The 25,418-nt window shown below is 39.9% G+C and overlaps 1 protein-coding gene across 1 annotated transcript; it reads left to right on the top strand.

Annotated features, from left to right (window-relative positions):
• Positions 1–1,816: 1,816 nt before the first annotated feature.
• On the top strand, positions 1,817–25,418 carry LOC131988606 (mothers against decapentaplegic homolog 6-like). Its single transcript, XM_059353759.1, has 4 exons — positions 1,817–3,263; positions 5,348–5,401; positions 6,730–6,807; positions 24,443–25,418. The coding sequence occupies exons 1-4, from the start codon at positions 2,516–2,518 to the stop codon at positions 25,111–25,113; spliced, it is 1,551 nt and encodes a 516-aa protein (XP_059209742.1). The 5' UTR covers positions 1,817–2,515; the 3' UTR covers positions 25,114–25,418.

Raw genomic sequence — 25,418 nt, 5'->3', positions numbered from 1 at the left:
AAGGATTGGCTAGAGAAGATATCTCAATTTTTTTTTTCATCTTTTTCTTTTTTTTCTTAATCGTGTATTTTTTGGAAATTAATCAACTCCATCAGGCGTTGGGATAAAAAATAAATAAATTAAGCTGTAATATTGTGATGTAAAATTGTTAAGTGTCAAAACTGAGTCTTTTTAAACTGTATAATTCTCTAAATATAGTGTAAATAGGTATACTGTAAATTAGTTTTGGGAAACTGTAGTTGAGTATTTTCATCTACTTCTATTCCATTTTGTATACATATTTTACATTTATTTATTTAGTATATTTACTTAAAAGTAATGTATTAATCTTTTTTGATTGTATAAAAGTACATAATGTAGACTGTAAAGGTAATAAATAAATGACTACTTAAATGATTATATAATTACTTCATTTAAATGGGCAAATACTTCATTTAAATGGGCAAATGTTATTTAGGTTTATAATAATAATAATGATTATTATTGTTAGTATTAGTAGTAATTTGGGGATATTTTCCCCAATAATTTGTGTTGTCCTGTTTGTAGTGCACGTCCACATTTACAGGCCATGAAGGCATTTATTGTAATTTATCAATTTAGGTATATCATCATCTCTCTGTTCACCCGTGGTCAATGTGATTTCCTCTGTGATCAGCTCGCTGCAGGACGTTTGCAGTTAGAGCAGAGCAGAGCAGAGCAGAGCAGGATGTTGCGTCTTTAAGAGTTAAGAAACTTGAAACCGAGTGTTTGCGCAACAATCAGTGCGGCTCCCAGCTCCCAGCCGCCAAAGTGTCTAGACTGGCACATGATGGCGGGAATCAACCAATGGCTCCAGAGCTTTCCTCTGGGGCCCCGAGAGAGAGAGAGGGAGAGAGAGAGAGAGAGAGAGAGAGAGAGAGAGCGAGAGGGAGAGAGGGAGAGAGGGACAGAGAGAGGGAGAGAGAGAGAGAGAGAGAGAGGGACAGAGAGAGAGAGAGAAAGAGAGAGAGGGACAGAGAGAGGGAGAGAGAGTCAAGTCAGACTGAGTTACAAGGGAGGCTCAGTGATTCGGGTTTCAAAATAAAAGCATTGTGTTTACGTTTTGTTTACGTTTTATATATATATATATATATATATATATATATATATATATATATATATATATATATATATATATATATATATATATATATATTACATTACATGTCATTTAGCAGACGCTTTTGTCCAAAGCGACTTACAATAAGTGCATTCAACCTGATGGTACTAGACATAGACCATAGGAATCAAGTAAGTATATAACTTTAAGAGCTAACTGTCATCGCTAAAGGAGTGCTACATGTTAAAGAAGAAAAGAAAAGAAAAGAATAAGAGCTAGGCATATAGGCATATATATATATATATATATATATATATATATATATATACATTATCAGGATAACAGACTTGTGAAGCTTAAATTAAAGTAGCACCACTTGTGAATTATGCTGTTTCATACAGTGTCTTCTGCACTACAGTTTTATGATATGTTGGACATATATCTCTATGAGCTTTTGGACAAAAAGTAGAATAGCACAAAATCAAACAAATACAAACCTTTTTTTAAATTTAGCATACCTTCATCTTCATCTTCAACGTATTCTTGCCTTCATTGTCATTGTCTGTATAATGTTTGTTTGTTTTTATACATCAACAAACTGCTGAATATTTTCATCCTTTTTGCTTTTATTTTGAAAATCGCAGTCGAATACGCCTGGTGTTATTGTGTTTGACTTGACTCTAGTGTGTGTGCAGGAGCGTGTGTGCTGGTGTGTGTTCGTGTGTGTTCGTGTGTGTGCGTCCGAAAGGGACTAGCAGGGGAGTGGAGAGTGGAGTAATTCCAGCTCTCTTTAAAACAACTTCTCAGCACGGAATCCGTCCCGGAGTTTGGCACTGGAGTCCCCGACCATCTCTGCTTCACCACCGGGACTCTGCAGCGGGATTATCGCTTCCAGCACAGCGACAGCAACCATCGATATTTCACTGTTGTGAGGATTTATTTCGGGGTGAAGGAAGGATTTTACGGTTCAAAGGGTTCACGAAGCTTAAGGAGAAACTCTGGAAAACTTTTGGATTAATGTGATTCTGATGCTCTTTTCTTTTTTCGTTAACGTAAACTGATCCTGCTCCTGGAGTGCACTAACTATGGTTTGTGGATTGTGTGCGGGATCTCCAGAGTGTTGGGGAGTTGAAGGCTTTGTGAGAGGGCTGGCAAAAGTTGTGGCTTAATTGAGTTGGCGACAGCAGGTCACTGAGCAGTGACTGTGTGCAGCCTTCTGCTTCTGCAGACGTTTGGTGATGTTTAACGCAACGCATGATTGAATATTACTTTCTAATGCTGCGGGAGAGCCAGGAAACGGTGACCACCGGCTGCGCATGTTGTGCGCACCGTGCACAAACCCCCGGTCGTCCTGCGCGACGAGTGTAAATCGATGTGGCATCTCCCGAGTCCCGGACGGGACCGACAGGACACATCCAAAACTGTCTAGGTTGTCGTATGTTCAAGTCGAAACGCTCAGGTCTTGTACGGCGACTCTGGAGAAGCCGTCTGGTCACCGAGAGCGACGGGCGGGATGGAAGCAGACGAGGTGAGGGAGGACGGAACGGTCCGTGTGGCAGACACTCAGGAAAGCTCCACAGACACGAGCAGCGGTCGGTGACGCACACCGACCCGGCTCCGGGACTCTCTGGGGAGGCTGGAGACCTGACGGAGAGCGCGGAGAGGGAGGAAGAGGAGCAGCCTGACGATGACCGGGGTGCCATGTGCGTCCCGGAGCACAGGGGCTCCGTTCAGCGGGGACAGGAGGGCGACAGTAGGACGGTGACGTGTTGTTTGTTTGGGGAATGGGATCTCAGACCTCGGAGCCCTTATTGGGCCCCGAGGAAAGACGGAAGGGGCGCTTGTCAGTGCGCACCGAGGCATACAGGGCTGGAGGAGGAACTGGCGAGCACTGCTCACGCTTTTCTGAAAAGACTCAAGGAGAGGTCTCTGGATGCCTTGGTGAAGGCTGTGGAGACCAAAGGAGGGATACCCAGCGAGTGCGTCATGGTGCCGAGCACTGAGCTCCGGCTCGGTGCGGCTCACCAAGTCTCTCCACAGTATCTCCTGTGTAAGGTGTACCGCTGGAGCGACCTGTCGCTCTCAGCCCGGCTCAAGACGCTGTGCCACTGCCAGAGCTTCGGCGCAGTGGACGGCGCAAAGGTGTGCTGCAACCCCTATCACTACAGCCGCTTATGTGGGCCAGGTAAGGACACCTCTCTCCTCAGAAAACACCTTTCGTCTTGCATATAGGCATATTCAAATGCAACAACAACAGATGGCAATAAATCATGTTACTCTGTTAACATCTTCATGTGGTACTCCCCCAAGAACCCCTGCAGGTCCAAACTGAAGGCCTTGTAGAGCCTCAAAGTTAATCTTATAAAAGTGAAGTGCGTCATGTATGAATTAGACTTTATGCATCTTAAGGCCCATACAGGCTGACATATGAAAAGCATGAAATTAATGAGTCTCCAAGCAGTAAGAGTGATTTGCATGCAGCCTGCAGCTACAGAAGAATGTTGTTGTTGTTGACCAACGTGTCAAACGTCAAAGTCACGAGAAAAAGCACCTATTTCTTCTCTTCAATTTGTTACACATGAATCTGTCACTTACAATCACATTAAAGCACAGAAGACAATACATATCTTCTCATGTTTACTGCTAGTTTTATAACGTGTCCATAACTCCAGCCTTTACTTTGGTCAACCATTACTTTGATTTCCTCTTCACATTCCAAACACATTACACATTTATTTAAATTTGCGCAAAACTTTGCTGCTTCCCCCCATCATCCAATTGAAGGTCGCTCTCAAGTTGCACTTAGGCTCTTTTTTCTCTGACAAGGAGGTCCTCCTCTTGTTATTTAGGTGAAGGAGTGCCGATAATATACAGTTTGCATAGTGCTGGCGCCAGACTGACTCGCTGGGTATCTGACTGACTGAGGACTCCGGCAATTACTGGCTCTGTTCTTAAAGGGGCCGCTGCCACAAACCCATGTCCACTTTGGACTAAAGGGACTCTCCCAGCAGCAGCAGCAGCAGCAGTGCTTTTAGTTGACAGAGCTGCTTCGCACAGAAGTCATCATTTGAGTCTGTGTGAATAAAAAGATATATGAAAACTTTATGAAGATATAAGAAAAGCAGAGTGAACAATGAGAGTCAAACACAGCTCTCTTAAAAACAGAATGATATAGCTTTATTTGCAGGTTCAGACTGGATATGTTGAATTATACAAAAATTCAAAAGAAATATATTTACAGTAATGCAATCTTGTCCTCAGCACAAATAGCTCCTTAGTTTAAATGAAATATAGAAAGTTGATGCAAGGAATAAACCTAAATATGAACATACCACATGAAACAATTACTCTAAGCAGAGCCTGAAGTGTGCACAGTTGCATTCAGGAACATAGTCAATACATCATCATTAGCTGTAGAAACAGGTGGGTTTAATGGGCTATCTGAAGAGGAAAGACTTTGTTTGTTATTTTATTTAAATGAGACTATTTTTATTGTATGTTATATGATCATTTAAGGGCTTCCATTTGTATTTATTAAGATGTTATTGATGGATGATTAAATTAGATGAATTATTTTGTAGCAGATTCTTGGAACAGAAGAGAAAGAAGATTTATTTGTTTGTCAGAAGGTCATGATACAATAATTGCAATATAAAACAAATTCAATATGCCATTTGCTAAAATTTTACAGTCTACAGCCGGTAGCAATAATAAATTTGATTGTTTCATGCAGCAGCTAATAGGCATGACTCCTTCAGTTGATAATTCAGCCTTAAAGGGCCAGTTCACCCAAAATAAAAAAAAATACATATTTTTCTCTTACCTGTCGTGCGATTTTTTCACTCTAGATCCTTTTGGCACGAGTTGTTGAATGGTGGAGATGTCTACCTTCTCTTGAATAGAAAGGAACCAGACGCCATTTTGCAATCTATTTGAAAAATTCAGCAACGTCTCTTTCCAGAAATCTTGATCTGGTTACTCAAGATAATCCACAGAACGTGTTGTGAGCAGATCATGTAGGAACTATTTCCTTTCTTGTATAGTTCCTTCATGAAACTATTCACAACAAGGTTTCTAGTTCCATTATATTGAAGAGAAGGCATTAATCTCTACAGCCGATATCTCCAAACTCACATTACACCACAGCTATTTAGACTGATAAATAGAACTAAAGATAATATGAAAAATGTGTATTTTTGATTTTGGTGTGACTGTCCTTTTAAGACCATGCAGCCTTTTAATTAACTTTAACTGTTGTTGTATTTCCAGAATCGCCTCCTCCCCCATACTCTCTGTCCCGTTCAGATGAACACAAGCCACTGGGTGAGTTTGGAAAAATGGTGACCACATTGCAAACCAGTTAATGACACAGAGGGTGTCGTCACCACCATATTTTTAGACTGGAAACACAGATTATCTCCAATTATGTGCTTGTGTTGAAAGCCACACAGAGTTAGTTGAGTTTTACCTGTGCTGCTCATCTTCCGCTTTGATGACCTTGACATCTAGAGTTTAGATGGCAAATCCCTTTTTTACATACTGTTTGTGCATACATGCAATCTCCTTTGTAGTTTGAAGGATAGTTCTGATGTATTGAAGTGGGGCTGCATGAGGTACTTATCCACAGTCAGTGTATTATCTACAGTAGGTGACAGTCAGCATGCCCCCAGTTTGGAGAAGCAGGCTGACACAGAAGCTAAGTGACGTACGACTATGGATGGGGGCAGCAGCCAATCATATTTAATCGAGGAAAGAAAAGGCAGATTCTGTGTATAAGTGTACACTATAGAATATTTTCACAGCTTTACCTTTCCAACAAAAGAACTGAAGTCTTTATCTATGCTCTCTTCAAAGCCACCAGACTCTATTGACAAAAACAGTAATTTAACCCTGCAGAGCAGAGGAGTTGCTGCTCTACCACTGCCTTGTATCTTTAGTTTGTTTGTGTTATTGTGTGACTTTGGTGCACCGAACCTACCCTTAAAAACACTAAAGTCACACAATAACACAAACAAACTAACCGATCAAGGCAACTGAAAACCAGCAACTCCTATGCTTTGTGAGTTCAAATTATTGTTTTTGTCAAAGGAGTCTGGTGACTTTGAGAGAGCGTAGGTAACGGCTTCACTTCCCATCAGACGACACTTTAAAGCAGTGAAAATATTCTAAATATGATGTACACTTAAACAGATTTTTTTAGTTGGCTAAGATGCATTTTGCTGCTGCCCCGTCCACAGCAGCACATTGCTCAGCTTCTGTGTCAGAAGTCCTGGCTGCTTCTCCAAACTAGGGGCGTACAGACAACCATCTACTTTAGATAATACACTCAGTATGGATGAGTACCTCATACAACTCCACTTCAATAAATCCAAATGATCCCATTAATGGTGCAATCAAGTCATTATCCATTCTTTATAAAACGTCACCAAATCCAAAGGAGTGCAAGGCTGTCTTGAAATAGTGATCACTTATATATGGTCATAGTTATGTTAAAATATTAAACAAACAGCAACTCCTCACATTGAAGAAGCTATAACCAGAGAATTGTTGGCATTTTTGCTTGATAAGGGACTTGCACTAATACGGTAATTGATCACCAATAAAAAAAATCTGTATCTCACTCTATGTTTGTGCTTTTTTACATTTGCCAGACTCAACTCTGTCTTACACTGAAACTGTGCCCCCCCTCTCCTCCACTCCGCCTCACATTACGCCAAGAGACTACACAGGTGAGTAACTTGCATCACTGCTGCAGACGTACCTGTACAGCATTGTGACCAGGCAGATGTTTGTTTCAGCAGGGTATGATGCGGAAGAAGTGAACTTTTCCCACGCATAAGTTTGGAAGCACAAATGGAAAAAGTTTTCTTTAATTGCACGAGTGTGCGTGCAGATACAGACGCACACAATCATGCTTCCTAACACGTAGCGTGCATCCTTTCTGACTGTTTACAAAAAAGGGTAAATTACATTTGCTGGTGTTATTATGTTGTGCTTTCCTTCCTATTTTCAAAGGCTGTTAAGACAAGCAAAAACTCCCCTGCATAAAGCTCCTATTGTCAGAGAGGCATGGGGGGCTCGGTGGGGGTCTGGGGTCTCTCACTATCTAGATGCCACAGCAGTGTAGCCTTTCTGTCTCTCTTTCCTCGTCTCCCTCTCCCTCAGCTTTCTCCACGGCAAAATATTTCACTGCGATGAAGCTGCAATAAGATCCCCGTGCATACTCCCAGTCCCCTCTCGAACCACCCATCCCCCTCTTTCCCTCTTTCTTCCCTCAAATCCCTCCATTCCTCTTGGCAATTGAGCAGTGGAAAGAGGCTGGCATTTTGGGGGCGGGGGATCCGAGCTGCTCTGATGAGGCGGAGGTGTAGAGTTTTGTGTGCGTGTATATGTGGAGAGAGGGGGTTGAAGGGGGGGCTGCAGAGCTGCGTTTGGACAGGAAACAGCCCCCTCTAGATGATGAAACTGGAGCTTTATTTGTTTACGTGCTGGGGTCGGGTGGAGAGGTCCTTGTAGCGTTCGAAGAAACCCACAAACCCACTCGATCAAGCCTCTCTGGGCTTACTTGTGTACGGTGGTGAAAGGTGAATGGGCACCTATGAAGTCTGTGTCGTGCAGTCACAGCGTCACAGATTTGTCTGAAGAATCAGCTGCACCCAAATGAGATTTTTCTTGGTTTGTTTGTCCAGAAACTTTTCTTTAAAGCTGTTTGAAGTTGAAATCATACATTGCAGTTGTTTTGCATGTCCTCCATGTTCAATGGCAGGGCCGTAGCCAGCATTTTTACAAATACTGATGTCCTCCCAATGCACACCTTGCAGAAGATGAAATTGCTTTAATTGTTTGGACTATACCTTCAGGGTGTTTTATTTCCCAAGATGAAGTTCTAAATGTTGTTTCAAAGCATTCTTTACACTATTAGGAATAAAATTATGGGACATAAATAGAGTGCCGCAGGAACTGAGTCCTAAAACCCGGATATGAGTTAGCGTTTTTGCACTTTGGGTTTCCTCTTCTTGGAGTTTTTTTAAATCAGTTTTTTTGGTTTGTTTATAAGGTCTGTGGTTAACATAAGTTTAAGACATTTTCAAGTTTTGTTCCACGACATAAGATATGTTAGTTCCTAAGCTTTTATAGCCTTGTCAATTGATTCAGACAAAATAACAAATTAATAGCATTATTTGCTTTGATTAATTGCTATTTGCTCTTCAGACCAAAGCTTGTAATAATGAAGTGGAGCCTCGTGGATACCCACAGAACCAAAGAACTGATTGCATGTAAACAACCCAGTTTGTACGTGACCTCTGGCAGTTTGGAGTGTCTTTGTGTTTTTGTGATAAATGTATTTATGAAGACATAATTTATTTCCTTGCTTGTAACTCCGATTACACACATCAATCCCCTTAAACTTACTTCTATTTGATTAACACTGACAAAAGGGTTGTTACTGGACATTACATTAAAAAATAATTTGAAGTCTGTTCAGTCAAAGTCAGTCAAGTTTTACCTCCTATTGTTGTCTGCCTGGTGAAATGAGTGGAAATAGATCAATTTTTTTCAAAAGATTTGGTGTGTTTGGGTGATCTTGTGTGTGTGTGTGTGTGTGTGTGTGTGTGTGTGTGTCTGTGTGTGTGTGTGTGTGTGTGTGTGTGTGTGGTCTCTGATCCCCTGCCCCCCACCCCAGAACGCTGGAGCCGAGAGCTGGAGCTCAGGCCAGGAGCATGAGGAAAGAGACTAAACAGACGTGGCCAAGAAATCTGTGCGTAGCTTTGTCATTAACTATGACAGGTTATAAGACCCCCTGCTCTGCACTAATAACAGGAAATAACCTGAACATAAATCTGGTATCAAATAAATGTAGCTTTAGAAAGAGACCGTTGATGTTGGTTAGATCTTTCAAGAGCGTGAGTGAATCGTGTTTGTGCAGGTAAGAACAAATGGTTAGAACAAATATAAGCATTGAACATGTGCTCCGGCACTTCAGCATCTTTTTTTAAATTCCTTTTAAAGCAGCTATGTACCCGAGCTTTAAGGGGGAAAAAAGGCTGCAGCAGGGTGTGGTCCATACATACCTTTGCCCTGGCCTCTTTTATCATTCGATCAGTTAACGTTCCCTTTTAAACCGCAGCAAACAGCAGCGCTTTGAAAAGGGAAATGTCTACTGGAAATATAGGAGGCTTATATCTACTTGGGACATCCCTCTGTGACTCCAACAAAACGTGTCATTCAGCTGCGTATTGTGTGTGTGTGTGTGTGTGTGTGTGCGTGTGTGTGTGTGTGCGTGTGTGTGTGTGTGCGTGTGTGTGTGTGTGTGTGTGTGTGTGTGTGTGTAAGAGAGAGAGAGACAGAGGGTGTGGGGTGGGGGGTGGAGGAAGGAATTTCTGTCTGACTCTGTGATAAGATCGTCTCAGAGGACTCACATAGGGGTTCTATCAGGACAGAAACACACACACACACACACACACATATATATACACACACACACACACACACAGCAATCACGCGTTTAGCAGGAAGGGAGGCCAAGTTCTGCCTCTTTACCATAATCGATGTATAACTGTATAAGTGTGTTTTGTGCTTTTCTATAAATAACACATTATTTGTACGGTATTCTTTATTTTCTATTTCCTTTCTTCTCTCTGTTTATTATTCTCTCTTGGAAAGAAAAATGTAAATATCGCATAAAACTTATAATCATGACCACTGTAAGCCAGAACTCAAGGTGTCGCTGTTTTGGCGTTGTTGGTGATGAAAGTTCTGTCATTTTATGAGCCTAATGATTTTGGTGATTTTTATTTTACTATAACCAACAGGTTTAAACTTTAACACGAAACTAACCAAATGTATTTCCTGTCAGCCTCAGCTGTATTTAGTGATTACAGTTAACATAAAATGCCACCACAGTATTCTTCATCTGAAGCGCCGCCTTCATCTCTGATGCGGCCGTTGTTTTAAGTTGACTTTTTGCATAATTGGACAAAATCCCCTAAAAGAGAAAAATTGAGTTCTGCACCTCCTCTTGGCTCTGTTTTAGACTTTAAATCTAGCCTATGACGGGAGATGTAAACCAATCACAGGTCATTTCAGTCAGAGGGCATTCCTACTGGTTGTTATGCAAATGCAATTGCGAGTTCATGTCCCTGCAGTTGGTGAAAGCCTTAATCAATGTTAGAAAATCCTGCAAAAAAGCGGTTTATACAGTACTGGCAACAGAAGCACACACTGCAAGGCAACCCAAAAGAAGGAAGACAGACTTATTAAAGGGAGAATCTGACAAAAACCCATAACACCAGTTTCAATATTGGTGAATTGTTTCAGAGATGGAGAGAAAATGTTGCTTATAGCTTTGCCTCCTGCTAACAGCAGCCAAATGCTCGCTCCATGCCGCTCTGCCCGCGCTGCAGTGACACAGAGTCGCTTGAAAATCAGCAAAGTTTCCGTTTCATGTACGTTATCTGTTTCCATTGCACCTTGTCGAATTTTGCTTTTATGGATACATCAACTTTTAGATCTCAGACAAGAGTAAAAACTATTTCGCGATATTTCTTCAAATCTTCCACCCAGGTTTCTTCAACCCAGTTCTCAGAACAAACCTCTGCAAACCATTTTCCAAACATTTTATAACCACAAATAAATGTGGTTGCTGCAACCTGTTCGCATTGTGACAAGTGGCAACTGCTGCCTTAAACACTCCACAAACATGTGACGACTGCAAAACTTTGTAAATGCAAGATGATTGCAGTGGGCTAATGACCGGGCTGATGATATAAAATGGCCATTGTACATAGGATAGAGCCTTATGGACTGGATCTGGCATAGCATCAGGCCACCTTTTTGGTATGGATCTAATGGATCCTTTTGCCCACCTTTTTGGTATGGATCTAAGAAAAACAAAGTTTTTTTTCCAGCATTTCACAGTTTGGCAGGTCTACTGTAGACAGCATTGTTTGTTTTTTAGAGGATTGAGGGTCTAGACGGACAATGCCCAAAGATTAAGTGATGTCCTTATCAGCTTTCTTCATCATGTGACATCATTGTGCTCGTCAAACATTTGTCCACCTTGTTGTCATTAGACTCTGGCTTTTGGACATGTGGAAACAAGTAGAGCAATGATACTTAGTGGACATTAGTTTGGCCTGGATGCACTGAAGTAAGACAAGAAGACTGCTCCCTCTCTGCCCTCAGTAATCATATTTTGGTGGCTTGTTTGCTTAAGCAGAGCAAGGTATCAGCCAAACATCCTGTCTCAAAGCCCTGTCTGCACTCGCTGCAGCATTAACCCCATGAATTGGCCCTTTGACTGATGGGGCACGGCCCAGGAATGTTGGGAAATTGGGAAGGTGAGGGGGAGTAGGGTCTCGGAGTGAAAGAGTCGGGAGGGGGATAAGGGGGTCTGACTCTGGAGAGTGACATCTGATACATGTTTGAACATATCACCGTTAATACTTAAGAAACACGGAGCTGAGCCGACATTCTTGGAAGCTTGGAGGACAGTTTTAAGACTCTGACTGTGCCGTGCTGTTTTAGTGAGTTTAGTTCAGAAAGTGTGAAGCTTTCCAGGTCAGTCCAGGTTGACACAGTTGGACATGGTTTTGTAAATCATTGACTGAGACTCTCAAGTAAAATATTTGACTCACAGAAGCATGAATATTAAATGAGATACCTCTGTAGAAATAATTTCAACACTTTTTTAAAGTCTCAAGATGGAAAAGGTGCAAAGACAAGAAGTAAACACCCTCATTTTTCTGCATCCAGTGAGAATGTCTCCGTCTCAGTCTGGACGGGTCCTCTCAGTGACCTGAACCTCCAGCCTGTTTGCTGGCACGCGTACAACACTTGCTCTTATGCCTGACTGAGACACATTAGACTATGGAATTCAACATCAAGTGCCGGCCCATTAACCATTTGCCATTTCCTCAAATATTTTCCATCAAGGCTCTTTTTAACTGTGCAAGCAGGCTAAGGACGCAGCGCACTACTCTATTTTATGTCAGCTTGGTCATTTTTTTCTGAAGTTCTTTAGTGGATTTTAACACTTTAGTCAGGATACCAGAATGTTAACACTGTTATTTAAACCCTGTCTCATTACAACTACATTCATATACAACTAATGTGCAAACAGAAATTTGTTTTTAAGGAAACGTAATGCCAAACAGATAGATTTTCCAATAAAATAATCAGGAAATATTATTATTATTAGCCCTTTATTTTATGATCTAATAAATCACAAAGTAATACTTTTGTTATATAGTTTAATATAGTTTGGTATTTTCTTTTAAATATGATACAATTTTTTAAAATGTGATTCATAAAGATAAAAAAATAAAAATAAAACATGTTTGAATTAAAATATTAAGACTATATATAATCTTCATTGGTAGACAGGTGTATTTTTAGTCACAGATAAAATAAATTTACAAGAAAATTACTATTAAAATCTAGATCAAAGTATTTCCAAATATGTCCTTTTACCTGCAGTGTTAAGAATAAAATATTTAATATAATACTTTCTAGTTATTAGTGAGAATCTTGGTGCATCTTGTTTTCCCTCTATTTCGAAAATATGATGCAACATCTCAAAAACGACAAAGATATACAAACTGTACATTACATTACCATACACCGGACTATTAGTATTCCAGAAAAATATTTAGTATGTCCTAGTACATAGCATGTCACATGCAGTATGTATGCAGCATGCTTTTCTTGCTGTTCTCACCTGCAATCCTCTGCATAGAATATATACTATATGAGACAGAGGGTCAAAGTTAAAGGCACCACGCTATAAGGAAGCAGTATGTCCCAATTGTAGGTACACTGCATGCAACAGTACGTACTTAGAAAGGGCAACTTGTGACTACAAGTAAAAAGAAGTATTAGATTTGGAGGGAAGTTGGGATATGGTACTACAACTTAAATGGTTAAAAATCTCAAACAGTGGACACCATGCATGAAAGGGTTAATGTAGCTTGCAAGCTGCAAAATTATTCATACAGAATGTATCTGGGAAATGTTCACTTACAGTGTATTTCATTTGTTTTCCTCCAAAATCCCCGATCTTGCAAAAACAATATCCGCTCGCTGTGACTACCACATTATTAAACTTTTTATGGTTTCGTTCAGGCGATGCCAACACATTTTAAGGAAATATTGTGGTCTCGTTTAATGCAGAAAAAGTCTGCAATGATTTAAATCACCAAACACAACATGATTATTGACATTTAACCGAAACCACAGTCTTTCTTCAACCTTAACCAAAGCGCTTTTGTTGACTAAATCCGACCACAGACGGGACTAAGAATGCAAACCTCCAGCTTTTGGTGTCAAAGTCCTGCTCTTTATACGTCCATCATCCACCTCAACCACCTTCCTGTGACTCCAGTGGTAAATAAATGGAGCCCACAATAAACTGGAAAACAATTTAGTGCTATATGAATGTGATTTCTAGGAGACAGAGTTTGTTATTAACTGAAATATCCCAGCAACAGCAGAGTAAGATTCGACTCCAGAATTTCTACAAATAATGTAACTACATTGCCTTAAGCATATATATATATATATTTTTTTTTTACCAGGAAAATAATTAGTTAGTATACAAATGTTACAAAATAAAACAATAAAAAGTTGGAAGGAATATTATCAGCTAATTAAGAAAAAATTAAATATATATTCATGTTCTTCAGTTATCATATTGGCAGAAGGTGCTGCAGGTTAATCTTTTAGTATTCAAGGAATTATAAATGAAACGGGAAGTTGAACTTTAACAAGGTTGCACTGCTGCTAAGCTTCTCTGAAGCCAGGACTTGACAAACATTTTCTGCTCTTATAAAAGAAGCACAGAAACTTCCTTCGCTTTATTTCCCTGTATAATAAAACTGATCAAAGCCTCGTTAGCTAAGCTTAAACCTGACTTGAAAAACAAGTTAATTGGTGCTTGTTTACTCTGCTGTTTGAAAACACATTTAGGAGAAATGAGAGTTGAGTGTCGTCAGTCTCTCCTCTTTCTCGTCTGTATTTAATCCTCACATGTATAAAAACGCTGTCAACTCTGAGCTGATGAAGTTTTGTCACCTCCGAGGCTTCAATACTGAAATGTCAGTGAAGATGCAAATTCATGTCCATGGATAAATGGAAACAATCAACATATATACTTCTAAAATACTTGTGCAAGAAGTGCCGGTATCTGAGGTTGAGCAGGAAACAATGTCCGATGTCATCAACATGCAACTAAAAGAAAAAATATATTTATATAATTTTTAGGGATTTCAGTGTTTGATCTCTTTTGATGTTCCCGGGCGGCTCCATTGTTGCAGAAATCATAGTCATAACTCATTGGTCAATAATGAGATCATCATTTAACACAGTTGACTCTGGAAGCACATGTATTTATCAAAATAAATAACTTTAAAAATTATATAGAAAAATAAATGAATAAAAGGATGATTGTTATTAATAGTATCAATAAAAAATAACAATAATTCTAACAAAATAAATAATAATTAATAATTTATTAATAGACTGTATATATGCATTTAAATAAATAATATAAAATAATAAATATATATATAAATAAATTACATTGTTAAAAAATAAAATTATTAAAAATATTTAAATAAAATTAAAATAAACATATTGGGCAAAAGTGCTCTGCCTTTGATAATAAAATCTGATAAATTGCAGAGCCATACTTGGTTCTACATACATTCTGTCTTTGACTGACATCACTGTGAGTTACCTTAACCTTTCCAAGTTCATGGATTTAGGAAGTGTTGCACATCAGTCTTTTATTGTGCCAAATCACATTAACGTTTGGATCAGCTTTGCTCTCTTCTTCTGCCATCTCCTCGTATGTTCCTTCGCCTGTTTCATCGCACTTTTACTGTTCTTTGTCTGAGTGTTAATTCTTCTTCTGCCCTTGCAGCGTCTACTGTTTGTTGTACACACATTTTTGCTCTCTTTCTCTCCGTCTCTGTAGCTCTCTCATTCTCGCCCCCTCTCTCTCAGTCCATGTTGTCAGGCCATCACAATTTAAAATAAGGTTTAAATTACAGGACTGGCTGTGGCTTTCCGTTGTTCCCTCAGAGTTTTTGCCAACCCGCAATTTGGCTTTTAATGGAATCCTGCCATGCTGCTGAACCTAAAGATTCTTTGCAGATGTCGACAGGCTCTCTGACTCTATGAAATGTAGGAAACTGTCGCCTGTGCTGCAAGCTCTGAGTTCAGACTGGAGTATATCTGAGGAAAGCAACATTTTCTGGAGTTTTTAAGCGATGTAGCTGCCTGTTGTTAGTGAGAACAGTGAGAACAGGCAAACACATTCATTCACTTTTAGACTTTGAGTTTAAGTTAAGTTAACTTACGGCCTAAGTTAGAGTTTAAAGCCAGACACGGACATGCTGTTCTTTCACACACAGAGCTTTCAGGAACCACTGATCAACTTTCAGTTCTGTCTCGAAAACTGCCAACTTTACTTAAATATGCTAACTTTCCTCCAACAGTAAGAAACAGTTCAAGACTTAAAATCATAAATTGGTCGACAGTTATTTCTTATCATACAGACAGACATAATTTACTCAGTTCTTCTTATAAATGCATCATATTTCGAAAAACAAAATTGTGTTTTGGGATGTAATGCAGTAACTTAACGCATCTTACTTTAAGTTATTTAACTTCACAGAGGCTGTAAAAGTATAATATCAAGCAAAATAAAAAGTCTTTCTTTGGCAGTTATATAAAGTCACGTGTTGATATTTAGGAGTATCATCTGTATTGCAGGAAACCCAGATCTGTTAAATCGAGCAATATGTTAATGTAATAATATGAGTCTGGACGGATAGAAAGGCCGGGAGTCACTGGACTCCAACAACATGTATTAGAGCGAGACAGATGTATTGGTCGACTAATAATACCAGTAGATATTGGCCCGTCACAGATATATAATGGTATCTATCAGTATTGGCATATATGTTGTCCAGTATGTAAACGATGCTTGAGGTTATTTAGAAATGGTGTCATCATCATATAGTTTATTCAGCGCTTTCCTTATGGACAAATGTCTGAAAATTGATTGCAAACGGGCAGTAAATGTGGCACTACTTATCAAAAGATGGTGATGTAGTTGACAATGTAATTACATTGTAGTGCAATATATAATAATGCTAAAAAAATGTATAGCATTTAAGTTATTTGTTCAAGAAAGCAACCGTCTGAGTATCTTTGCAGAATCATATTTGTGCACAAAATTACACCTTAATCACTTATTGTTTCCCTTCTGAAATCGGTATCAGGCTCAAAAATCCCATATGGTTCGGACTCTAGTATTTATTTTAGGAGCAGTGGGCTTTTGTTTTCAATAACAGGCTGTCAGACTAATGGACTTTCGCTCCATTGGATCATGTTTCGGACAATTGTGGTATCAGAATATCGGACACATTTAGCAGCTAAAGTGTCGGATATTTGCCTCAGGAATTGCTGTAGACTTAAACAGAAATCAAAGGAAAGTAAATATTGGATTTAAATTCATCAGATGCAGAGACATGACTGCAGTATAACGCTAATGATGGATGAGTAACTATGCAACTGTTTGCTAACACACATCAACTGTCAGTGAGGTTTAGAGTCTGTCAGGCTGTGTTGTCTCACTTTTAAATTAAAGCAGATCTGACACATGGAATATATGCTCATGCAAAATGTGTTATTATTATAATACACATTTTCTATCTTCTGTCTTCGCCCCTGACTGTGTGAGTTATGTATGGTGACTGTGCATTGTATTGTTCCAATACAATTTTTCACATTCAGATAATTCTCCCAAATTAAGTTTAAGGAGGAATTTCAGAATTAATTTCTTCATAGTGGAACAAATGGATCTATTCCACCAATAAGTGTGTGTAATTATGTTGTGAGGAGTGAAGGCCATATTCTGGGACCACGTGAGGCTCAATGAGAGACTTGTCAACTTGACCCCTGTGACTGGCTGAGCGGGGGGAGGAAGTGTCGAGGAAGAGGGCCTGTCCAGGAATGTGTTGGGAGGGGAGGCTTGTCAACTGCAGAGCTCTGCTTCTCTGCGTCGGCTCTCGTGTCTCTATTCAGGTTTAAATCACCTTTCTTTAAGTTGTTTGTGCAAAACAAAGTAACTCTTTGAAATATGTAGCCACATGTATAGAGTATAGGGGCTCCACAGGCTTTACAGGAAGCATTTGTTTGTTGAAAGAGAAGACAGCGTGCAGCTTTCTGCAGACTGATGTTCTTCTTATCAAAAATGCTCAGCAGATTAGCTCACGCTCCTCCAGCGAAGCCATTTCCAGTGCAAATTCTGACTTTGATGTGATTGTTTTGCCGCTGTGTATGAACGAACGTGATTACATCAGGAAGAACAGGAATGCACAGCAATCGATCAAACAATCTCAACAGTGAAGAGAAAGAGCCTGACTGTGCAGAACAATAAATCACTGCGTGCTGTAGCTGCTGTGACACCTTAATGTACTGTAGAAGTATAATTTAGGATTCAGTCCCACCCTCCTCCTGCTTAGCTGGTTAAGTTGCACTTAAAACCCTTGTTGCACTGAAACTGAACTTGCTGTAAAGTAAAGATCAGATCACAGATTATTTACAAAAACAAACAGTAAGATTAATTTAGTTTCAGATCATTGTTTTGTTCCGCAATAACAAAAATTTTTAGCTGCTCCTGATGAGGTAGCTTACTGCCAAATGGGAATAATAACTTTAGCAATCCTTGCAGTGTGTTGATTGCTTGTTTTACTTTGTTTCCATCTTCAGTCTGACATTGCCTTGACTGTGCATACTCTCACATGTATGAACTTGGCAATATAAAGTCTGAACTAGGGCTGCAAGTAAGGATTTTTATTGTTTAATCTGACGATTATTTTCTTGTTGAATCGATTAATTGTTTGGGCAATAAAAATGTCGGAAAATAGTGAAAAATGTCAAATTCAAGGTGATGTCTTTAAGTGTCTGTTTTGTCAGCCCATAACCCGGAGACATTCAATTTCATGTCATATAAAAAGAGAAGAGAAAAGCAGGAAATCTTCATATTTTCAGAGGTTGAAAACAGCATTTTATGAAATTTTTGCATGAAATGATACTTTATTGACTTTATCAGAACAGTTGGTGATTATTTTTCTGTTGCAGCCTCATTGTTGCAGGTCTCGTCTGAACACAAGCACACATTGAATTGCAACACATTCACATTTATGATTTATATGGCACTTTTATATGTACCTGTATTACTTGTAGATACATGTAAGTGTCTTAATCACCCAACCACCAGGACACTTGTAAACTTTTACTTAACAACAGAGGAGCAAACATCAACAATGGTGCATAATCAATTCAGTATAACTTGTATCAGCAGAAACTAACTTTTATTTCCAAACATGCGTTTTAAACTGTAACCATGAAACTGAAAATGATTTGGATTTCATGTCCACAATGACAACACAACCTTTGGTGGGTGATTTAGACATGACAGGAGAGTCTTTCCAGGATGCAATGATGTATGCAAAACCTGAGACATTCCTTGGCTAAAGTTGTCTGGCACTTTGAAGTAGCAGCAGAAATGCAGGAAACTGGTTACTTTCTCTCTTCCTCTTGGAGGAACTTTCTAAACCGTCTCCAAACACGTCTTCCTAGGAATTTTACAGGGACACACAGTTACTTTCCTGTGGCCCGGTTGACCTGCAGGTTCAAGGAATGTGCTCGTCTGTTTGTATGAAATAATGGATCGCTGTTAGAGAGTTGTGTTTCTCTTGCAGAAGCAGGGAAAGATGTTGCACACTGCAGCAGGCTAGAGCCACTTTATAATGGAAAGAGAGGGAAGGACTGTGTGTGTTTGTGTGTGCAAGAATGTGTGTGTGTTTGTGAGCGAGAGGCTTGTTGTGTAAAGCCCATGTCTGGCGATAACGCAGCCCTCTGATGGCAGAGATAGTCGAGACGCCAGCTTAAATGTGGCTTGCTGGATTGAAGTTGCTCTGTAATGATAGTTGTCTCAAACAACACAGAACCTACCATTTGTAGCCAGGGAGGGGTGTTTTCTTTTCCCCCTCCTTATTTTATTTTATTTTATTTTGACTTTTTTGTTTTTTTTAGAGCTTTGGGAGGAAATTTGAGGAAGTTGAATCAAAACAAAGCATCTTAGAGGCGGCCGACAATGGTCAGTAGCTGAATTCTATCCTCCCTTCTCGTCCCTCTGTCCCCCCCTACACTCCCTCCCCGTCCCTCTCCCCAACCCACCCACTTCTTTCAGCACAGTGGAAGAGTCTAATAACTGGAGGGGAATCTAATCCTTGGCACTGGATGAAAGACGAGGGTCTCCCTCCCTCCCTCTCTTTCTCACAGTCTCTTTCTCTCTCTTCATTTTTTCCGTGGATGCTGGTTATGCTTGGCAGGTTCGCTCTCTCTTTCCCTCTCATTTTCCCGCTCCCTCTTTCACCCAGTCTCCCTCTCTCTCTCTCTTTTTTTTTACTTTACCCTTTTTTCCCCCAACTTTCTTCCTCTCTGTGCAGGTTAGAGTTAGCAGGAGGAAGCCTCCGCTGAACAGATTGGACGGGGAGAGAGGAGAGAAAGATATACTTAAATATTTTGCGAAAAGTGTTTTTTTTTTTTATTTGAAGCTGAGAATTAGATTTGACAAACTTTCATGTTTGTCTGTAACATATGAAGGTAGTTAGCTTAGCTTAGCCTCAAGGATAGAAACAGGGAAACAACCTGGCTGGTGTCCGAAAGTAAAAATCCACCTACCACCTCTACCACAACGCTCACTAATTAACATGTTTTACATCATTTCATTTGTACAAAAACAAAACCATTATAAGAGAGTAAAGATGATATTTTAGGCAACCCAGCATCACCAAATAGTGTTAAAATCACACACCAAATTCTTCAGTCTTTTCCCATGTTTTCACAAGGCATGAGTTAAACAAACCAACCTTTTTTTTCATCAGCGGATCGTATGATATCCTCCAGAATATGACAACTCTATTTAACATTGTACAATGGTTGCTGTTTTAAATTCATGATTAATGTTGTGGACTACCTGGTTACGTTTAGGCACCAAAACTACCTGTTTAAGGTTCGGAAAAATATTTTGGGTTTGGGTTAAAACAAATACTACTGCAAGGAATTACTGCACACAGTTATGTATGTGACATAAACATAACGTTTCTACACACGGATGTTAATTTACTGGTTAACTTATTAAACAATATTGAATTTGGTTTAACAGGGAATGCAAACTGCACCTGAGTTTGTTTGACCCACCAGCCCCTCTCACTTGCCCTAAACGGACCTTCTTGCTCTTTATACTACATCACCTCAGGTCCTCCCCCTCTTCTCATAATTACTACAGCTACTAGAGGTCGCCTCCGAAAACAAAAATATCAACATAGGTCATAATAAGCTGCACCTCCTGGCTCACAGTTAGTTTTCTATGAAATATTCTCATCTCATCCAAATATTCCTTTAATCTTTAAGAGGAGGAAAGATGAGTGAGGCCATCATGGTTTGTAGTCCAGGTTCAATAGTCTGTGGTCAGTCTGACCCCTGAACTTTGGTTGCTGCTGTTCTTTAAAAGTCAGAAACAATACTATTCCATACATTTACCATGATGTAATTACAGCAAGTCATGTGTTGTATATCCCACTTGTCTTCCCACCTTTGTTCAGGATAAAAACAACTGTGAAGTTCACCGGGGCGTTTCCGTGAGATTGGCACTAAGAGACAGTGATTTTGAAATGAAATAACAAAGGCTACTTATCTAATTGGTAAACAGAGCTGTTAAATGGTGGTTGGCGTAAATGCTTGCAGGACGCTGTAATTGCTGCCAGCCCTCACATACAGATGTAGGCACGCACATTCACAGTCACACACTTTTTTTTGACTTCCTGAACATAAGCACGCTGATAACCTCCAGTTTGAACCCGTCTTCCCTCGCTGCTCTCTCATGTTTCCGATACAACCTCACCATACCTTTAGTTGGATGATAGCCAGGCGAGCATGATGACACTAAGGACTGTGCCAGAAACATTAAGCATGAGGTGCTATACCACTGGTGCTGTCAAATGCTGGTGAAAAATCATGATTGAGTGGTTTTATCTTCACATCAGTCAGTCTTCAGACGCTAATGCTAAATGTGAAATCCTCCACATTCATATGTACCAGTTTTCAAAGACTTTTAGGCTCCCTGGACTTTTTCTTTATGCCTCAATGCACCTTGAGAATGTAAATGAACAGTTAAACATGGCAGAAAACTTAAACAAAGTAAGTTGACAATGAACTCAGTAACTGAAATCCAAACTCAGATCCTGTACTTAAGTAGAGCAATGATAACAGTGTAGAAAATATCTGCTAAGTAGAGCTGTCACGATATCAGATTTTCTTGCTACATGATTATCATGGCCAAAGTAAATCATGATAATGAAATTATCGCAATATCTAAGTGAATTTGAAATAAAAGATATCAGTCAAATTCATCTTTTGTCTCTTTTTTGTCTAATTACTCTCAAAATAAAAGTGTAGCGGGAGAGAAACTAAACAAGAACAGACAGAAACAAACATTACTGAAGAGTCTCTTGATTTTTAACACAATATTATAATATGTATATTATTAACATGATATCAATATTTTATTGTTTTAAATATCTTCGGTTGTCAACAGTACTGATATGTCGCCACACCCAAACTGACAAGTAAAGCCGTGCATTTGAAACTTTACTGAAAAAAAGAATAAAACTATTGGCATAGAAATAAACCAAAAGTAAAAGTACTCAATAAGTAACTTGTAAAGTAAGTAAGTAAAGCTGAAAAATACAATATTTGCCTCCAAAATGTGGTAGAGTACACCCCATAAGTTGGGACACTGTGTAAAACGTTAATAATATACATTGTTTTTCAATGTTATATACGTTTTTAGGATATATATCACAACTTATTTGGAATCGGGATAGTAGAACTATATAATTGCATAAATAGAAATGTATTTATACTGCAGTTTAAATGGTAAAATGTAAAGTATAACAATAAGGTGTTGAAGACCAAACGTTTATTTGTATAGCACCTTTTAAGCACCAGTAACGTTTTTATGTATATAATCTTTTGTAAAGTGCTTTACATAAAACTTAAAAGTCCTTAAGACCAGATAGAGAAGAAACACAATTAAAAAGAGCTAAAACAGAATAAAAACAGATTAAACAGGAGTTATAGGGAGTTTCTTCCAGATATCTGGTGCATAAAAACTGAATACTCTTGAGTTCAGGTTTCATTAGAAACTTGAAAGCCAGGATTTAATACTATACTATCTGCAGCATCATTCATTATAAGATGTAAATTAAAGTGTACTATGTCTAAAAAACCCTAAAAAGTCCCAGTTTGTTTTATGTCTTCTTTGGGAATTAATTTGATCATGAGCTCATAAAGTCTCCCTGTGTTTCCCCAGACATGTTTGTGTTGCCTTATTACAGGGAAGAGCATGGCTTGTAAAAGTGTGTGTGTGTGTGTGTGTGTGTGTGTGTGTGTGTGAGTGTGAGTGTGTGAGAGAGAGAGAGAGAAAGAGAGAGAGAGAGAGAGAGAGAGAAAGAGAGAGATCCTGCGAGCTGAGCAGCCTGCTCTCTTATTGGAGAGCTGTAAAAACTCCAGACCGCAGGAGTTGCCAGCCTGGAATTCACTAATGACACACGTGGGCCTCAGATGAGAAGTGCAATTTTGTGTGGTTGTGCATGATTGTGTGTGCGTGTGTGTGTGTGTGTTACAGTCATACTGTTCGGATCAGAAGGCCCAATTTGTGCGTGTACATGTGCTTGTGTGAGGCCCTATCTCATCATCTAGTGTGTACTTGTATTTGCGTACAAACACTTGCACCCCCCCCCCTCTCCTTCTCCTCCCACCTCCCCGCACTACCTCTGCCACTTCCAACCCCCGCCCCTCCCTCCTGAAACAAAAATGGCCGCTGTGCAAACATAACACACCTAGCCTAATCTCAGTCCCGGTTTCACCCAAAAGCAGCTTGTTAATGGGAGAAGGGCCGCGGCAGCCATTCCGGCCCCTGGTGGATGAAGAGGGGGTGCTCGCGGGAATATGAAAGGAATGGGGCCACAGGCACATGGGTCTTTAAATCCTCTGTGTCAATAGAGTCTCTGGAGCAAAATAATGGCATCACTCTGTGTGGGAGTTAATGTGAGCTGATAGCATGAGGGCTGGGGGGTCAAGGGTTCACGGGCTTGCGCTAGGTTGACAGAGAGCTGAATGCTTTCCACCCCCACACTCCCCTCTCTGCTGCTCCTCTTTAAATCCGGACCTGAAGGAGTTTGATGGAGGGAGATGATGAGGGATGTCAGAGGAGGAAGTGGGCTGTTTAGTGTTGGCAGTTTTACACACTTTTTTTTCCAAAATGTTCAGATGAGTGATGAATTCAAGGAGAGACACAAATAAGTGAGTGAAGAAGCCGGGGATCCACCGATCCAACTTCTTCAGTCCTGATATCGATAATGATACTTGCACTTTGGGTACTGGCCGATTCTAAGTACTGATCTGATACCAGTGTGCATAAATAAGGCTCTATGCCTCACTGTGGAAGTGACTGGGATCAACTTTTATTGTATAAAGCAACGTCAGACCTGACCTAAACATTGTATATACATAGGTATACATGTACTTCTACTTCTTAATAAAGTAAGAAATGATTACAAGAAAGAAATTAATTGTCAGAACAATTCATGAAGGAAATAACTTTTGAAAGAATAGTGTTTCATCCCTCCAGTAGCATTTATAGGCACAAACATAATTCATGTTCAGTTTTTCCTTTTATTTTGTCACTTTGTATCAAAACACTCTGTATGTTTAAAAGTTGAGTTTTTAAGCAGTGTGAGAATTATTTACTTTTGTCATCTACAACTTCATGCTGATATTACTTAAAGGGGATATATATTGCTCATTTTCAGGTTTATACTTGTATTTTGTGTGTAGAATGTGTTTTCATGTTTTAATGTTCAAAAAACTCAATTTTTTGAATATACCTCCATTTTAGCTTTAGTCTCTTTAAGCCACCTGAAAACAAAAACCCCAGTATGCTCTGATTGGTCAGTGTTTCTGGGTCCTCTGCATCCATGCTCTTGGTGTCTCTGCATTTTCATTCATTACGTATAGTATAGTTGTGACGACCAGATGGAAGTGTGGATTACTTGTTTAAAGGCACAGTTTTTCACAATATTAATATATCACCTGATAATCTTACTTTTTAAAATGCAAGGAACATTTATTGGCTTAAAAAATGCATGTTTTCTGTGTTAGAGTAAAAACATAAACATGAACCGATGCAAACATTAACTCTTCCAACTCTCTTCTTCCCCTCAGACACTGGTACCTCCATCGGCTCCTCGACTTCCAGCGGACACCGCTCTCACTGGTGCAGCGTTGCCTACTGGGAGCAGCGCACTCGCGTGGGTCGCCTTTATCCAGCCTACGAGCCCTCGCTCAACATCTTCTATGACCTACCTCAGGGCACGGGCCTCTGCCTGGGCCAGCTCCACGCCAACGCCTACCACAGCCGCCGTGACGACCCAGGCGGCCACGGCACATCGGGTCTTCACGGACACCACAGCCATGGAAGTGGAGGAAACAGCAGCAGCAGCAGCAGCGGTGTGCAACAGATACGCAGTAAAATCGGCTACGGCATCGTGCTGAGCCGGGAGCCGGACGGAGTGTGGGTGTACAATCGCAGCCAGCACCCGGTGTTTGTCCACTCGCCCACTCTGGACCCACCCAGGGCTCGAGGGCTGAGTGTGAAGAGGGTGATGCCGGGCTTCTCCCTCAAAGTGTTTGACTATGAGCGCTCCAGCTGGATGGCGGAGCGTGGCGTGAAGCCAGAGTGCCAGGAGGGGCCCTGGGACCCGCACAGTGTTCGCATCAGTTTCGCTAAAGGATGGGGCCCCTGCTACTCCAGACAGTTCATCACTTCCTGTCCGTGCTGGCTGGAGGTGCTACTCAACAACCACAGACAGCACACAAACACACAGACTCCGTGAGGTTTCCTGACCCAATATCCTAATTGTAATCTACCTAGATTTAATATAAAATTTATATATTATATAAAATATATTATACATGTAAATACTTGAGTCATTTTTACAATGCAATTATTTATGTATAGTGTAATGTGTATATGGACAAAATAAAAAGGAACAAGAATATGCACTTTTGATTCTATATATGCATTACAGTTTCTCAGTGTCATTTTGCAAATATAAACTGTAAAAATACGACAAACCTGGTTAATGTTCTCATGATTTAGCAATTCCATCAAAAAAACTATGCCATACACAAGTTGTCA

The sequence above is a fragment of the Centropristis striata genome, chromosome 2 (genome assembly GCF_030273125.1).
Source record: "Centropristis striata isolate RG_2023a ecotype Rhode Island chromosome 2, C.striata_1.0, whole genome shotgun sequence".
NCBI classification, from domain to species: Eukaryota; Metazoa; Chordata; class Actinopteri; order Perciformes; family Serranidae; genus Centropristis; species Centropristis striata.
The sequence above is the reverse complement of the archived record's forward strand: the minus strand, read 5'-3'. Positions and strand labels throughout refer to the sequence as shown.